The sequence below is a fragment of the Sceloporus occidentalis genome, unplaced genomic scaffold (assembly GCF_023333645.1).
Source record: "Sceloporus occidentalis isolate IW3139 unplaced genomic scaffold, rSceOcc1.0.p SCAF_23, whole genome shotgun sequence".
NCBI lineage: Eukaryota > Metazoa > Chordata > Lepidosauria > Squamata > Phrynosomatidae > Sceloporus > Sceloporus occidentalis.
Window position 1 is genome coordinate 12,516,990 of NW_028317003.1, and position 16,753 is coordinate 12,533,742.

General features: G+C 39.2%; 1 protein-coding gene across 1 annotated transcript in view; it reads left to right on the top strand.

Annotated features, from left to right (window-relative positions):
• LOC149300821 (src kinase-associated phosphoprotein 2-B-like) overlaps positions 1–16,753 on the top strand; it is a 108,762-nt gene that overhangs the window by 62,015 nt on the left and 29,994 nt on the right. The window contains exons 5-9 of the mRNA XM_089484814.1: positions 7,103–7,177; positions 7,608–7,691; positions 8,334–8,458; positions 10,333–10,393; positions 14,568–14,672. Coding sequence (XP_089340940.1) covers positions 7,103–7,177; positions 7,608–7,691; positions 8,334–8,458; positions 10,333–10,393; positions 14,568–14,672 — 450 coding nt within the window. The remainder of the gene's footprint in view (positions 1–7,102; positions 7,178–7,607; positions 7,692–8,333; positions 8,459–10,332; positions 10,394–14,567; positions 14,673–16,753) is intronic.

A 16,753-nucleotide genomic window follows, 5' to 3' on the forward strand; every position in this document is an offset into this window, starting at 1 on the left:
TTAACATCAATTTTAAACCTAGTTTTACTTACTTATCCTACTCTTACTTATTCATGGGTACGTTATAGCATCTTAACATGAAATGTTCAACCAACCTAATAGGGACATTCAAATAGAATGACATATAGTGTTAAAATGTCATAAGTACAATTTTAAGCAAGATATTATCTTCATATATTGTGTATACTAATATAATATTATTTAAATATTTAATAATATTGATTTAAGTCTTTTCACTGTGGCCAGAAGGCAGTGAATAACAAGCCTGCTATGTTAAATGAAACATTAACTTTCATATTCCATCCAGAGTTTCAGAAAATAAAATCCATAAAAATCTTTTATTCTAAGAGGAGTGTTAATCTGTCACCCAGATATATAGCAACCCTCTCTATGCATTTGTCATTTATATAAATAAAAAGATAATATATATGTATAATTTTATACTTCTTTTGCCTTAAGTGGTCCATAGAGGCAATTCTCCCATAAGCCACCTTATCCGCACCCCATGGCTATTAATGTCTTGGATATCCTAATTTAAATTGTTATCCATTGTTAAATCATCCCCTTATTGTTCTAATGTATAGAAAAAAATGGTTTTGTCCCCAAATAAAGGTGTGTGGTCCTGTAAATCTGCCTGGCGTGTTTTACTACTTGATGATTTAAAGAGTCTCTTTTGACTCCCATTCCCTGATTTGTATAGGATTGACTACCTGCTTGCTGATGGCTAGCAAAGAGGGAAACCTGGCAACAACAGCCAGGGACTAATTGCATCACCTTTTTCCCCCATTACTATAATAATAGTAATACTTTCGCTACCATACATGTAGCCTGTAAACAAAATATATAGACGAAAGTAGGCTATAAACAGAACATATGGCCAATATCTTTTGAGTTCTACTGATATAGTGCATCGACCTTTTTTTTTTTTTTTTTGTTTTTTAAGTACAATAATCTTGTAACATTATCTAATTTTAATTAATGACCATCAGTCATCTTCATTTAAACTTTTTCCTGCATTTTTCGCATTTCTTTATTTGCGGATTGTACACAAGTTATGGGTTTTATCGGTAATTAAAGAGAATGTCACTGTATCCGTGCACGCACATGCCTGATATCTGTAAACATGTTGCGATAGCTGTGACTTGGTGGATTTGGTTTTGAACGAACAGAATTCATGTGTGGCCTTCTAAAAAAAAAAACAAAGCATGCATTCATTTAAACCTTCAATGTATCATTACATATATCTGTCAATTCCAATAATACCTGTGACAGGAACACTGGAATGAATGATTAAAATTTCTCCTTGCTCCCAGCACGGCACATAGCCAGCTTTTTCATCTTCTTTCAGAGTAGCAAATCAGTAATCAATATTTGTAAAAACACACTAATCCTTTGTAAAATCACTGCGGCAGTGATTTAGGAGTTTGCTCAATCTGCACAGCTAATCCCTTTTTATCTTCTTGATCCGTTTATTTATTTGAACCACTTACAATGCAAGCTCTGCCAGGTGAATATGTTTCTGCGGGATCCTGATGAGCTGACAGTTTGCACAGCGTATTGATGCCAAGGTAATCTCTGTAAACATTTGTCTCCACTCAGGGCGAGCTTCATGTCAGCCCCGCTAACATCAAAACTTTACAAACAAGCATCCTGTGAGCTTTCCATTGTTAGAATAACATGCAAAGCTCATGCTTAATAAAGGCATTGATTATGTTTGAAGACTTCACTGAAGCACTTTGTTGCTGCTTTTAACTCCTTGCTTGTCGAAAGCATCTGTAACGTGCGTTATGGAGGAGTAATATTATGAGAAAAAATTAAGTTTTTAAAGGAAATAACTTCAAAGAAGAAGCGGACCCAAAAATAACGTCAGCTGACAATTCCCCAGAATTGCCATTGTACAACATTCTGTAAAGGCTCTCCCTGGCTCGATTTAGGGTCTAATTTAGACTTAATGGTGGATCAACTTCCTCCTACTTGTTAAAACTAGGAATTAAAGTTAATCCATGCCAAGAGTATCATGTTTTAGACACTGTTTGGAGACAATAAGTTGTAAATACCACTCTTGTTTGGTTTATTTTTTTTAGTTGAATTAATATATCTGCTAACTTTGTTTAAGTAACCGTCGCAAATACAAGTCAAGATATTTAAAGTTGTTTAGAAGTTGTTTTCATCACAAGATGATTTTACTTTTAAAGTGCACGAAAAAATACAGAAAAGGAAGCACACCCTAAAAAGTATACGCATTCAGATTCAGGGTTGCTGCTAAAATGACCAACATATACACAAACAAAAAGAGATCGGCGGACACCCAGTAAATTCTATTTAAAAGCACGTAACTGAGGCATAAATAATGGGGATTACATCATACTATACGGCCATTACGTCAAAGTACCCCCATTTAAACCCGCTAAGACTCTTAACATTTTAAATTGAGATCAAGGGTAACTGGCAAAACATTGGTTGCAAAACTACTTTAGGCCATTTCGTGGAACACATTTGAGGCCAATGATTTTTTTCATATTTGAAGCAGGCACGTTTCTTATGCACAGAACTTCCCTTTCCAAGGTGGATACTTTCTGAAGGAAGGATAGTTGGCCTGAGGTCCCGGAACGAGCTCAGAACTAGTGGACCCTGCTGACCCTGAATGGGACTGTAAAGGTTAGGGATGCTGTAGCACCTGTCAAATCATGTGACAGATACCTGGCTTATAAATGCTCATAGTCCCATTCTAGGCCTATGTGTCTGAAATCATTGGCCCCATGTTAGTTTACAATGTTGAAAGCATACGCTAAATTAAGGCAGTGGTGGATCACATATTTTACTACATGTAGTTGAAGTCCCCTTTTTAGTTGCCCCTTTCATTACTCCAACACTGGGGTAATGGGGTTATGCAAACATTGCAATTCTGGTGTAAAATGGTAAATCAGCAGGAATATTCCGTTATTTGTTATGGTGTTTGGACCAAAAGTTCTTCTTATATGTAATACCCAATAATCAATGATTCAATCTTCAAACTAGATATACATACAAATATAGGCTGCACAGGAACATCTTAATTTTTTATTGCTTTCATTCTCGCTTAATAATATCCATATACAATTTGAGACAAAAATATGTTCCAAATTGCTTATAGATATTTTACTTATTATGCTACTGAAATCAACTGAAACTGTATTCTTCCTGTGCAGTTGACATCAGGTTGTTCTGATTGTGTTAGGAGACGTCATTTATAAGCACTGGACTATCTATTGGTTTATTGTTGATCATTTCATAGTAGACTGTTTTGTGTGTACTCCTAAACTAATTTTTAATTCAGTCTTCAGACTAACCACAAAAAGCATCATTACTCCACTAACACAAAACCTACCCTGTTAAAGAGGGCTTGTGTGCCAGCCAGGCTGTCCATGTCATCCTCATGGAATGGGCTGGATAAATCCTGGCTCTTAAAATTTTACTGCCTTTTGTATTCCTATTTCCTATTGATTTATAGGAATATATGTACCACTTCCCCTTAAATTTGCCATCATCATAATTGAATGAAGTTCAATGCTGATGAATGGACGGTAAGATGGTATTAGAATAATAGATCAAAATATTATTTCCGCATTGTATGTAATGAAACATCTAACGAGATTGTATTCCCCGTGGAACCCCTTCCTGTGATTATTCTGAAATCTTTGTTATTTTATCTTACATTTTTCTGCTTCCTAATATTTCTTGGCGAATCATTTGATGGTTAGCTTTGTTCTACTCAAACAGTGTTTATTGCTGACTGACCCTCAAGGTCTCACCGAAGAAAGTGTCTAGTCATGGTTTTATGTCAACAAAGCCATTTCACAGATACGATAAGTGAAATTCATTAAAAGAATATTGCTGATGGAGGTATTGGGAATTACTGTACTTTTACCAGGGCTACATTTTTCTTTACCAATCCATTTAAATAGTAATTTATTTGTGGAAAGGAAAGTTCTGATAAAATGCTTGTACAGTGTTATGTGTACACTGCCAAGACAAGGACATATTAAAACTGGTACATCCCAACAAAGAGATATTATTGGTGACCAGTTTAGACATTGTACCCACAAGGTCCCGAGGACACATTATTTTCCATAAAAGGAAATTAATGCAGAGGATATTCTTACAAATGACATCATCATGGATAATCCCACAAAGGTGATACTTTGCCTCCATGACAAGTCATCTATCTAGGCACAGTAGGCCTTGTTTTCTTGATACATCATCGTTTTGTTGAAAGAACTTGAATCTGGCCTGTATATATATTTACACAAAATGTAAATGCACACCCATGTAACCCATTTACACCTGTTTATAGCATATAAACCACAGAACAAGAATTGGAACAGAGTTAGGGAAGGAAGAGGTGTAACAATCATACATTAGAAGTAAAACAAAAACTAGATTAAAGCTAGGGCCGAAGTAATGGGTTATGAAGTCCTATTTTACCAAGGTGCATGGCAACTTGTAAAATGTACTTACAGTTTAAATACTATTGTATCAAGTTTGATTAATCTTTATGTTTATGTACATTTTAAACCCAAATTTCAATACTTGCACTAACCATACTTTGATGATGGAAAAAATTATCAGTTTTGTATATGATCCACAAAAATTCTATTGATGCAATTACAGAACATAAGTTTGTTTCTGCTTGTGTAGTCAACATGTCATTTATGGAGGGCCTGATCCCCATGGACTGCTCTGTGCACACGGGGGGGCTAAACAGCAGCTCATCCACTTGTATTGAGAAACCGCTGTATAACAGTTTTTTTGCTACATTCAGATGTTCCGAATTTTCTTATCAAGATCATTCATGGGAACAATGAAAAGATCTGATTTTCACTTTCGTTTATTTACATAACAGACGGAGTGCAATTACTACAATAAATGTCATATTTAGCAAGAATGAAATGATCGATTTATGAAAATGTCATGGAGCATGTAGACACCTGACATTTGGAGGTAATGTGAATGTTTTAGACAATTTTGACACCTAATGCTAGACTGAATTAATAAAACGTGGCCAAAAACTCACTATTTTATTATATGTAGTTGAATTAATAAAAGTTACCCCACATAATAGCTTTTATAAACTACAGCATGCGACCCCAATTGGGGCAACATTATTTAATCAGTTTCATGACCCTGAAGTTCTCTCTGTTCTCCTCACCCACCTTTGCAAAAGTTGCCTTAACCTAATGAACAGCAATCAGGTAGAAGGTAACTTAATAGGGAGGAATAATCATGCAGGTCTTGGGAAGCATTGTATACACCTAGATATATTGTTTCATCACAAAGGTTTATTTAGTGTACAGAATTGTAAAATTTTGGTTTTGAGAAACGTGACAGATCCACTTTATGGTAACATTACAAAAAAAAAAAGGAAAATGACCTTTGCCATTGAGAGGTCATCTTTACTGTTAACACAAAGAATATTATTGTGTTGTAATCTGTTAACATTAGAGATAAAATTGTGTTTTTTACAGCAGGAAATGTCAGGGGAGACTCATTCCTCGTGAAGGAAGCACAGTGTGATAGTCACGATATCTGATAGACAGTGCAGAGCAAAGTGCTCTTCCTTTACTTGGCACGAGTTATTGAGTAAGATGAATCTTTCAGATGCTTATTTTGCTGCCGCTGTCTTAGAGATTTTAAAAAAATGCACTTGAAATACGATGTTTTCATTGTATTTCTTCATTTTACGGCCACTGCTTCTCGTAATAAGGCTAATTTAGATGATGTGTCCTGCAGACCTTGCGGAACCTTTTCTTCCTTTTTTTTCATCTAGCTGTCATATTATGATTACATTTAAAAGAAAAAAAACATTTTCAGAAAGTGGAGAAGCATTTGTTATGTGGTGTGTAAAACGGTATGTTCTGCTAGGAAAAAAAGGTCTGCTTTTCAACTGGTTATATGCAAAAACAGATCTTGAATTGAATTAGGAGATGTTGACCTATACAAACCATACCCTGATATTTCGGTTACAATGGACTCAGACTCCCATCAGCTAAACAAATTTGGATTTGGATGCCACAGCAGCTGAAGGGGGACTTGTTATAACCACATTTTGAAAAGTAAAGAAATAAATAAATAGCCATACTGTGTCAAATGACTAGGAACGACAAATAATGGTATTGCAAGCAGTATGTGGTGCTCATATAACAGACATGCTAAAATCTAATGGATACCCCGTAGTACAGTGCTCCTGAATTACAAGTGAACCAAAGTAAAAATTTTTAAGAAAAAAAACTTTTGCATAAAAATTTGTATTATTGCATATATAAACCTAATAACCTGTGGAAAGAAGCAAAATGTTATAAAGGAAGGTCAGTTATGGTGCAGATTGGTAACAATGGAACAATGAGCGGTAACAGTCTACTGGTTGCTATGGTGATGGCACTGCTTTTTCCATATTCCTCCTTACTAGGTTTTTGCCTGGCAATGGCCCGAGACTGTCTGCCCCTTTCAACACATTTTGTAACGTGTACTGAGCAAAAGGATAGAAGGTTATGAGGTTTGATCCAAAACATGACATAACCTCATTTAGCTCAACCTGGTCTCACACATACTAGGTGTGACAGAACTAATTAGCAAAATCCAAATTAAAGAAAAATAACCCAAAAATTGCAAACTATCTTGGTGACTCATTTTCTTTCTTTCCCTCTCTTTCTTTGTTGTCCTCTTCTTTCCTTCTTTCCTTCCATTTTTCTTTCTTCTTGCATAATTCTTTTTTTTTTTCTAATAAGTCTGTGAACATTTTCATTTGTAAGATGAAACCATTGTCTGAGTGTTATTTTTGAGAGGTAATCCTGGTCCTCTGCATTAATGCAGTTCTAACCTTCTTCTATGAATTTCCTATTGGCTACACATCAGCCAATAGCGTGGACATGCTGAAAAGTGATCACACGGCTGCCCGTTGTCTGTAGAACTCTTTAGTGTTACAAGGTGTATTGTGGCTAATTCTCCAACTTTTAACTGTGATTCTTCTTTTTTTGTTCCCAATACCTAATCATGCTGTTTATGTAATGTCAATGTATGGATAAGATGTACAGACGTACCTCACTCAAGTTCTTTGTTTCACCAGGAAACTTGTATCCACCTGTTGCAGCTCAGGATCTTGAAGCTATAAAGAGAGGCTACCTCGAAAAACGTCGGAAAGGTTAATATTCATTTATTACAAATATGTGACATATGTGACAAATGTTGCACCACTTCAACATTTATATAATGCAACATGTTGATATTAGAATGTTGTATTTGTAAAAGGATTCCTTAAGGGAATAGTTGAGTTATTTATAGCATGTTTTTCAATACTGTACAAAAAGCTTCCTAAATATTAGTCTATTGTGAGGAGAAGCCTCTGTGTCCAAGAAACATGTAACTTTAACAAAAGTAGACTACTGGATGAGAGATGTTATGAGAGGAATATATCAGGATTGTATATAATGTAGCCCCCTAGCTGCTATTAAACTACCAATACCATTCACAGCGAGATGGATGGTGGAGGTGATGAGGGCAGCATTCTGACAATAACATGTTATTAATGACTTATTGTATGTGTAAGTCCTACATTTCTCCTTATATTTTAGATCACAGCTTTTTTGCTTCTGAATGGCAAAAACGTTGGTGTGCTGTGAGTAACTCCATCTTCTATTACTATGGAAGTGACAAAGGTATGTGGTTCTTAATTATGTTAGTAGATATGTAAATATGGTACCTACAACTTTGGTTCAATTTTTTACCATATTATGAGTTTTAAGTGAAACAATTCAGTTTTAGAGAAAATGGGGCTGGCTTAAACGTTGCAGAACATCCTATCACAAGTAACTGAATAGGAATCCAAAAAAGCCTGCATGGCACGTAAGCTGCGGTGCCACCAATGCAGGGTCCCATAACGTTGGTTTAAGTTAACCTGCTGAATACCTGCCAAAAAGGACTTGGAGAATTAGGACCACCTAATGAAGAACTTGGACCAGTCTGCATTTACTCTTGGTAGACTGGTTGAATACTCTATTAGAACCTCTCTCTTCTTCTTCAAGACCGCTCTTAGCTCCAGGTGCCCTAGGCAGGTGCCTCTCTTACTCCTCTGATGAACCTGCTTTCGAAGAGCCCAGGATGTTTTGGTTTATCACACTCAGTGAGATGCCGCCTCAAAAGTCGCAATCATTTTTAGTAAAACACCAAGGTAAAGGGAGAAATTTAAGGGCCAAAGGCTGGGTGTCATTTGGTCTAAGACTGGCCCTGTTCTTCTTTGCCCCAGTTTGTTGAGTTACTGGTGAATTATCAAGTTTCTGTCTTACTTATGTTTTTGACAGACAAACAGCAGAAAGGTGAATTTTGTCTGGACGGGTACATTGCGAGAATAAACAATTCTCTGCGGAAGGATGCAAAGAAAGACTGCTGTTTTGAAATCTTCGCTCCTGATAAACGTGTCTATCAGGTTGGAATATTTTTTTTCACCCTACTGTTTAAATTAAATTGATTAAACGCATACACTGCCAGTCTTAGAGACAAGAACAGTTGGGTTGAAACAGCTCGCTGGCTAGCACATCTGCACAGCATGCTCATACATATGGGGCTGTGCTAAAATAAATCTAGATAAGGTCTGTATACATACACGCCACATTTCAAGCGGATCCTGAGTGAGAGGGAAAGGAAATCATAAAAATAGACGAAGAATATAGTAGTTTAAAGCTATACGTTTGTAGCACAGATGACCAAACCACATCGCCCAGGGTATCTTCTGTCTCTGGGCTGTGTAGTTACATTCTCTGAGGCCACTAAGTGCTTCTAGCCCTCCCTAGGTGCTGCTAGCCCTGCCCTGTCATGAAGTCACCCCCCAGAAGAGGGGAAGATCTCAGATAGGCGGATGACCCAAAGAAGCCTTCAGCACCATCCATTGTGTTCTACACATAATACACACAACACCTACCCAAAGAGAATATCGGACTCCCTCCCTGAAACACTCTGGGGTTTACTCATTAGAGGGAAGAGTTTGCAGGTGAGATGAGGTTTTAACTCCCTCTCTTCACTATTCATTATGAAGGGCCAACACTCGCACGTTTCTCCAGCAAGTAGTGCTGAACTGGCCCTGCACGATGCATAATTCCATGTGTGAGATGACTGAAGAGGTCTAACTAATTGAGCTATATATTATACAGGACCATTATATCACTTTATAATGTATAGTGAAGTCAATTAGCAGTGACATTCTACTGATTGCTATGGTGATTGGAAAGCCAACAAACTTTCCTTAGGCTTCCGTTATATTCAAGATAGCTGTATGCCTATCCAAATTCCTTTAACCTTTGCCACTTCTGCTGGAAGACAGATCAGCTTATCTACTGCCCTCTCTGTGAAGGAAAACCGATGTAAGATTCTAGTGCACCCAGAATTACGCATGTGTGCGTTAATGTCATTTTCAACACGTCAGTGGTTTTATTATGGATGCATTTTTGCAAAGGGGTGATGCTTCTTGCTTCCATGCACCTCCATGAAGCATCCCATGGGACAATCTTCTACACATATGCAGATATGTATATATCTCATTAGCAATAGCTGCGATAGTAGAGCAAGTTGGGAGCTGTGCCTGTCAACACTAGACTGAAGTTACGATAGCGCCGCTATTTTTAACTGAGAAAATGTACATATGTATGACGATATGCTAATATACAGTATACGCCAAATATATTCATACAGCATTCTAATGTATACTCGGTTTAACTTTACGTATGCTTAGGTCCCAGGGCTGTCAGTTGTGTTCTTGTTAACCCTTGAAAAATACAAAAGTATTTAAACAAAGCTTTTAAGAAAGACTTGGTTGCAGCAGTCAGCAGGGAGCGTCACACATCTAGCCCTTCGGCGCCATTAGTGAATATAACTTTAATATGTTTTAAGTGTCTGAAATTGCATTTGAAAATCAGTTAATTAAGTTGGCAGGTAATGTGTTGGAATCTGACAAGAACATTTTTAAGAAAACTATACCTAGCATTCTAAGTGTATTCACGGGTGTCTTCTAATTGTCAAGGGCAAATTTTGTTCATCAGCTTTTGCTTTGACATTGATGAAGAGAAGCAGCTTTTTTTCTGCACAGCTGCCAGCTGCTGATCAGAGTTACAAATCCATCATTCTCTGCTCCTATTACGTAAATTTGTCAAAATTAACCGTACATTATAAGAAGCATCCTTGCAAGAAAAGTATCAGCAGGCACGTAAGGAATTGTTAATGTTTCTATGAAAAAAGTGACAAGGATGCACATTTTTTTTGTTGTATTATTTCAGAATGGCTAGGGATTTTATCTTTCTTCTGTTGTAGTTTGCAGCTGCCACTCCCAAAGAAGCCGAGGAATGGGTTAATGCCATCTTATATCTGAAAGGTAAGCTAACATGGGTAAAAAAAACCTTCCTACATAGGGAGACACACACACATTGTCACATACCCGATGGTTAGACCCGCCAGGCAGCAACCGCAGCCGCCGCGAGGTAGGGGGAGACCCCCTGCTTCGGTCCGGCAGCCGCAGCTGCCGAGAAGAAGAGGGAGACCCCCCGCTTCGGATCGGCAGCAGCAGCCGCCGCAAAGAAGGGGGAGACCCCCCGCCTCTGCACGGCAGCTCCAGCCGCAGCCGCCGCGAAGAAGGGGGAGACCCCCCGCCTCTGCACGGCAGCTCCAGCCGCAGCCGCCGCGAAGAAGGGGGAGACCCCCCGCTTCTACGCAGCAGCCGCCGCTGCGAGGAAGAGGGAGACCGCCTACCTGCACGGTGCGTCCTCAGCAGCTGCAGCCGGGAGACGGGTCCTCTTCTGGAATCCGGACTCGTTCTTCTTCGCGCCACCTAGTGGCGCCGGCTGGTACTACTTCGACTTATATGGGAAGACTACGTAATCGCCAACCACAAGATGGCCGCGCAGGAAGTGACGTATCGGCACTTTGAATTTTGGCGGGAGATCTCCAATTAGTGCCTAATTTCCTGTGCCTATTTAAGAGACTTCCTAACTCTGAGACTTTGCCTTCTGATGGTCGTGCCTATCTCGGTAGTGCCTTCCCAGTACGCGTTCTTGTTGGTTCCTGTTGTTCCTGTTATTGACCTCGACCTGTTCCACGACTACTCTGATCTCTGGTATCCTGACCTCGGCTTACTGGAGCTTGGCACTGAATGGGTTAAGGCATTTGACTGATGCTAAGTCCAGTAACATTTGTTCACACCTTTCCTTTTGGAGCCAGAACCCAAAATAAAACTTGATTACCCCATGCTGGGTATTGTCACCTTGGACAGGAAGGGATTCCTGTGGAAGAGTGAAAGGCCAGACATCCTGGCAACATCTCCCTGGGGTGTGGAGACAGGGTATCAATAGACACAGGGTAAAATTATTAAATGTATAATGTCCAAAATATGATGGGTACATAACTTTTGGGCCCCATCGTACATTGCATCCTTATGCCTGCGACATGCTGGTTTCAGGGAGACCAAACACGCCATGCAGGCATGACCATAACAAGTGTTATGCGAACGTGTCCTTGTGCCAACTGATACAGGTGTGGAGTTTGGTATGAAAATGATCACTAGGACCAGAGAATTATGATGATCCTGGTGTCATAATTATGCCAAGCTCAGCCAGCGTCATATTACATATTTTGTGATCCCAGACCCAAGATGAGAAGATATAACCCCGCCTTCAGAAGGTCATAGTTCTGAACCCCCTACTCCCATCCCCTTGTTCAGGTAACAGGAAAAGGGCGGTCTTGGGGGGGGGATAAAAAGGTGGGCAATTGGTAATGGGAGAGCCTGTTTTTACCATCACAGAGACAACATCAAGGCTCCAAGGAAGTATGGTATGATACTCTGTTTTATCCCTTTTATTTTACACTGTTTTGTACTATCTAAGTCTATGTCTCTTTTTATATGCATTTTTATGTAACAGCACTGTGACCCATTTTATACTCAGATTAAACATTTTTAATCAGTTCTGTCTTTGTCCTCTAATCGAATTCAGCCTGGAGATAGCCTTTTGTATACATATAAATACGTCACGTTACTAAGCGGTTAACTATATAGATATCAGTTTGGGGATTGTGTAGTTATCGCGGTCTGATTGTTTTTGGGTAACCTAAGACGCCCGGTTTTAAAGTTCTTGGTGGTGGCAGCGTGGTTTACACTGGGAGTTTTGGGGTGACTGGTTGGGGTTGGGGGTGGTTGCTTGGTGCCCTGCGGGGAAAGTGACCAAACGCGTCTGGTTGGCGTTTAACCCTTGGTACACCCATACTCCCACGTCGCGGCTCGGCCGATAGCCCTGCCCGTGACATCTGGTATCCTAACCTCGGCTTGCTCCTCGACTATCCTGCTCTCCGGTATCCTGACCTCGGCTCTCTCGACCATCCTTTGCCAGTCCTACCTGACTACGGTGTCTCCTCCTGTACGCTGTGCCGTGACAGAATCAGAAGGCAAAGTCTCAGAGTTAGGAAGTCTCTTAAATAGGCACAGGAAATTAGGCACTAATTGGAGATCTCCCGCCAAAATTCAAAGTGCCGATACGTCACTTCCTGCGCGGCCATCTTGTGGTTGGCGATTACGTAGTCTTCCCATATAAGTCGAGGTAGTACCAGCCGGCGCCACTAGGTGGCGCAAAGAAGAAGAACGAGTCCGGATTCCAGAAGAGGACCCGTCTCCCGGCTGCAGCTGCTGAGGACGCACCGTGCAGGTAGGCGGTCTCCCTCTTCCTCGCAGCGGCGGCTGCTGTGTAGAAGCGGGGGGTCTCCCCCTTCTTCGCGGCGGCTGCGGCTGGAGTGTAGAGGCGGGGGGTCTCCCCCTTCTTCGCGGCGGCTGCGGCTGGAGCTGCCGTGCAGAGGCGGGGGGTCTCCCCCTTCTTCGCGGCGGCTGGAGCTGCCGTGCAGAGGCGGGGGGTCTCCCCCTTCTTCGCGGCGGCTGCTGCTGCCGATCCGAAGCGGGGGGTCTCCCTCTTCTTCTCGGCAGCTGCCGGACCGAAGCGGGGGGTCTCCCCCTACCTCGCGGCGGCTGCGGTTGCTGCCCGGCGGGTGTAACCGTCGGGTATGTGACACACATACTGTATATTATATATATGATATATTTAAAATATATAATATTATATATATATATATATTATATAATATGATGCACCTAATCACAGAAAGAGAAGTCACAAAGGAGGTGTCCAGACCATTCCACTTTACCAAAAACTAATGAGCCAGGAATATTTTAGATACCTATTTAAAGAAATACAAATGTTTAAGTTCAGCTTTTATTTTTCCTATTTTTTCCTGCTTATACATTGGCTAATCATGCTTGCATCTTCTCTCCATTGCTCATTGAGCTTAACCTTTAAGTCACTTTGTGGCGTTGCTTTGAACATCTTTACACAGAGGTTGGGAGTTGGGATTGGACTGTAGGGAATATACACTGAATTTTCACTGTTTACACATTGTGTATGTGTCGTGAGATGTAACTTATTTGATCCAGGCTTCTCCGATTGGAATGCTTAGCAGTATGAAATATATGAAAGATCACAGCAAGTTGTAAAGTATAAAGTCTCACTGATCTACACTAATGTGAAAATGAACATGCTAAAATTTAGACTTTGCCTAAAGTTACTTAAGTTTAAAACAATACATTTGATTGTTTCTGTTTTGTCTGTTTTTACACATTTTATTATTTTATTGTTGCATTATAACATTAACCTGTTACACTGATTTCTCCACTTCCAACACAACTGGTACAGGTGACGCAACACCTTTAAAAAAACTCAAAGACCAAAAAATGGATGTAGTTATCATGTTTTTTTTATTTATTATCGCTTTTTACAAGTTTCTAGGAAAAGGAGACCTACAGTATACCAGTATACCTGAAGTATACCTTTCACATATTTAGTCTGTATGTTACGAGGTTCTGAGAAATACTTGTTGAAAAGCTTGTGACTTTTTACAGCTTTAGTGCTGTTCATTCTTAATACCCCTATTTTTATTTTACTGACATTTCACTGCAAGGATTACCCAAAGGGAGTCCACTGCTGAACAACATTATTTTTAGATTCAGTCCCTTTTAATAATTCAAAGAATTTCTACTTCATATTTACACAGACATGGTAATCTCATAAACAAATTAATCTATGATAATGTTACTGTACTTTATGGACTTATTTGTCATTATTTCAAATGGTCTATACTAAAGTATTACTCATGTACAAAATAAAGAATTGCATGTGTGGCAGGATAAGTTGTCTTATAAGTTTACTGTAAAATTCATTTTTTATTGAACCACCAGTAGTCCTGATTTAGCAGTTCTGAGGACATTTTTTGGAGGGGGGGGGGGGGACACAGAAATATAAGTTTCCATGTACAAACATTTTGTGATTGATACCAGATTTGACTGCAAGGTTAAAGGATCTCTTTACTGTTATACATAAGATAAGGTGTGATGGTGATTAAGATTGCGCCATGAGTAATTATAAGTGATGGCTATTAATTTACAAAACTCTTTACACATCAGAACTTTATAAGAAAAAAAAAATCCCTAACCAGTTTTTACTTTTGCTTCTCTTTAGATGGTGATGAGGTGTATGATGATGTGACTCAAGAAAATAGTCAGTCTTCTGCTGGAATATCAGCTGTTCCTCCTGTTGAAGACGATATTTATGAAATACTTCCAGGTAAACAGGAATATTTGCATTCCATCCTCTGTTGTATTGCATCGCTTATTTACTTTTGCTTGGCCACTTGGCCACACAACCACACAGAGGGAATGCTGTCCTCCTCAACCTCAAGATGATGGTGAGGAGTGGAAAATGGCTTGGGGCGTAGATGCTACAGCAGTAGCACCATGTTCAATGGGGATAGACTGACAATCTCTGCTTAACACAATATGCCTGATAGACACACCTGTTTAAAACTGGTTGTGGGCTTGTTGAAGCCATATCACAGCTGGAAAGCTGATAATATATGGAATGGGCCAATTCATTTATGATTCCAATCTGCCTGGGGGCTGTTTCCTAAAAATACAAAAAACAAAATACTGTCTGCGCTTCTCACCCTAATAAAGTTGGCAACAAATATATAAACATAATATAAATGAGAGGTTTTGGTTATATGAATTGGCCAAAGCATAATTAAGCTCACCCGCCACGTCAAGGCTGTTTCCTTTCAGCTTATTGTCACTTAAAGGTAAAGACCATTGTTTAATATTATTATTATTACTATTTATTGGTTTGTATAGCGCTACCATATTCCACAGCTCTATACAGTAGGTTTACTAAACCTTACTGAGATGGAATGAAATTAATCTTATTTAGTGCGACATATCTGGTGACAATATGATTAATATATACAAAGCAACTAATGTACTGTAGTTTGATTTCATTATATGTATATTATATTTTTATTTGGCTTAATTAAATGCTATACACGTATATTTTAATAAGACAAATAGGTTGAATTAAAAGGAATCCTATTGCCATGATTTATCAAGACTATGGCACAATATGGAAACAAAAAAAAAAACAAGCATCCATGATGTTTTTGAACATTAAAGCTTCATCATGTCTTGTATAAGTGAAACGTAGACGGCTTCCTAAAACTCTTAAGCCGACGGTGGTACTGGGGTTCTGATGCCAGGTTCTTTCCTTTACAAATAAGTAAGCTCATGCAAAAGGAGGCATGCAAGCCGCCATTTACCTATTGCTCTAGAAGCCCTGAGGCCATCCTTACATGACCTCTTCTTCTCCCTTGGATGTGGGAGCTTCGGCATCAAGTGATGTTGAATATATACACATTATGTCAAGGAAAAATGTAATTTTGACTTTAAGTATCTATTTTCAATTAAAAAAAGGTGCTGACATTACGTTTGTGAGCGGCTGCTTGTACTGTGTATAGTTCGTAACATGGACCCATTTACCAGTAAACTCAGATAAGTCTTAGATAAATCTACGTTTAGCTAAACCTTTAACTGAAAAACATTTTATTTCACAAAAGGGCTGTGCTAAGAGAGAGCAAATCATTGGCACTCAGTACATAGCTGTCAGAACCTGCCTTACTTGCCAGAAAATCAGAATCTGTCTTTAGTTATTTGTCGTGGACCATATTGGATTAAAAATATTTAGAACAACTATCTATAATAATTGTAGCGTGGACACCCCCCCCCACGCACCAGTCAGCCTTTTAACAATTATGATGGATCCACGCTTTGCATGATTTTCCACCTAGGCACCGAAAAATACGATGATTTCGTTTTAAAAGGACTTGTTTTCCAGAAATGATATAAAGTCTTTTTTCATTTTCTCCGATCCTGTTCTTCCTTGCCACAGCCTGTTCATAAAATCTATGGTACTTTACCGAAGCTGTGGAAAATTTAAGGGGATATTTTTACTACTACTCCACAATAATAATTTACTATTAATGGGAAAATAAGAAGCACCTCTGCAGTCTTTCAAAATTCTCCTTGTTGAAAGTCTTTACTTGTCAGCCTATAACAACATGGATTCTACATAATGACACAAATAACAAGAGCCATTACAATGAGCCGGAACAGGCCTTCGGGGAATTCACTGCCGCCTTACCTACTCTAATTTAATGACTTCTATGAGCCAGTGGGCGGCATTTATCATCTTTTGCCAGTACTTACACTTTCCTGGAAGCATCATGCATTAAAAGGCAAAAGTGGTCTGAGTCTCTTCAATACTTTAAGCCTAGAATAACTTCAAGCACAAGAGCCTAATGGTCGCCGGTACTTACATCA